Source organism: Myotis brandtii, unplaced genomic scaffold, assembly GCF_000412655.1.
Source record: "Myotis brandtii unplaced genomic scaffold, ASM41265v1 scaffold698, whole genome shotgun sequence".
NCBI lineage: Eukaryota > Metazoa > Chordata > Mammalia > Chiroptera > Vespertilionidae > Myotis > Myotis brandtii.
The window spans coordinates 1,366,097-1,367,388 of record NW_005370731.1 but is presented as its reverse complement, the minus strand read 5'-3'; the positions used below and the strand labels follow the sequence as shown (position 1 = coordinate 1,367,388).

The 1,292-nt window shown below is 58.4% G+C and overlaps 1 protein-coding gene across 1 annotated transcript in view; it reads right to left on the bottom strand.

Moving 5' to 3' along the window:
* TRIM72 (tripartite motif containing 72, E3 ubiquitin protein ligase) overlaps positions 1-621 on the bottom strand; it is a 16,321-nt gene extending 15,700 nt beyond the window's left edge. The window contains exons 1-2 of the mRNA XM_014529791.1: positions 361-621; positions 2-123 (exon numbers count right to left, since the gene is read on the bottom strand). Of these exons, the coding sequence (XP_014385277.1) occupies positions 2-118 (117 nt within the window). The 5' untranslated portion in view covers positions 119-123; positions 361-621. The remainder of the gene's footprint in view (position 1; positions 124-360) is intronic.
* Between the last annotated feature and the right edge of the window lie 671 nt (positions 622-1,292).

The following is a 1,292-nucleotide window of genomic DNA, read 5'->3' as shown; positions in this document are numbered from 1 at the left end:
GGCTCAGGCAGGCGCGGCAGAAGCTGTGGCCGCACTCTGCTGTCACCGGCGCATCGAACAGCTGCAAACACAGCGGGCAGGACAGCTCCTGGCGCAGGAGACCGGGCGCAGCCGACATGGCGGGCCTGGGTACAGGAGAGGTCAGTCAGGGAGACTCAGCCCAGAAATATCCCCCATCGGGGTCGTTGTCTCAATCCCAGTTCCTAAACACAAGCCCGGGTTGCAGTCTTACCCACTGTCCTTCCCTGACTTAGGCCCAGATTCTCCAAAGCTGCATGCGGACCCTCCCGCCCTCACCTCCCCAGGATCCCCAGCACTCCCCTCCCCATTATCTCCAGGCCCACAGTATCCATGGACTCACAGGTCTGGTTGGAGATCACGGGCAAAAAGAGACTCCCAGGAGGCTCAGCCACCGTGAGGCCTAACGAAGCGCAGGGGGTAAGGGTGGTGTCTGAAGACAGGTGAGAGGCAAGCGACCAGCTCAGAGCAGGGCCCGGCACTGGCACTCACGGGGCAGCTAGCAGTGGACACCGCAGCTGACCGGCAGCAGTGACTGGCAGAGGGAGCCTCCCTCGTGAGCTCTGGCCCCAGGACTATATTTAGCTGCCCTGCCTCTGCCTCCTATCATTTCTGGAAACCATTCTAAAAGTGAAGACTGAGTGGTCAGGGAACAAGCAACACATGTCAAGGCCACCTGTCCCGGCCCATCCCACTGTCCCCTCCGCTGCCCAATCTGAAGCCAGCACTCAGAGCCAACAGAACACAGGGCCTCTCCATAGGAGAGAAGAGAGAGCTGCCCTTTCTCCCCCCCCCCCCCCCCCCCACAATCTGAAGCCTCCCCCTCCCCAAGGGCGGCCCCTGCCCAGCTTGTCACTATTTCCCAAGCTGATGACTCGCTCTCACACGACAGTATTATCTCCCCCTGCAGGACAGCGCCTCGCCCCACCCTGGAAGGTTTTCTTCCTCCAGAGCTGAGGAAAGAGTCTTTTTTCTGTCTCGCCAGAGCTCAGCTCAAGCCCAAGGACAAAGCTGGCCTCCCTAAATGCTTGAAAATAAATATTCGACTGACAGTTGAATAAATGAATGAACTGAATCCAGAGCCTGCGGCCCAGAAGCAGAGTCCGCCTGGGAGCCCCAGGCCCCTCTGTATGCTGATCCTTGAAATCTCCGCTTAAATTTCATTGAAAATAAAAACCAAAGTCCCTGTGGCCTACAAGGCTCTACCCAATTAGACCCATTTGTCTCTCACCCGTCACCCCCTTGCTCACTCCAGCCAGGCCTTCGTACTTGCC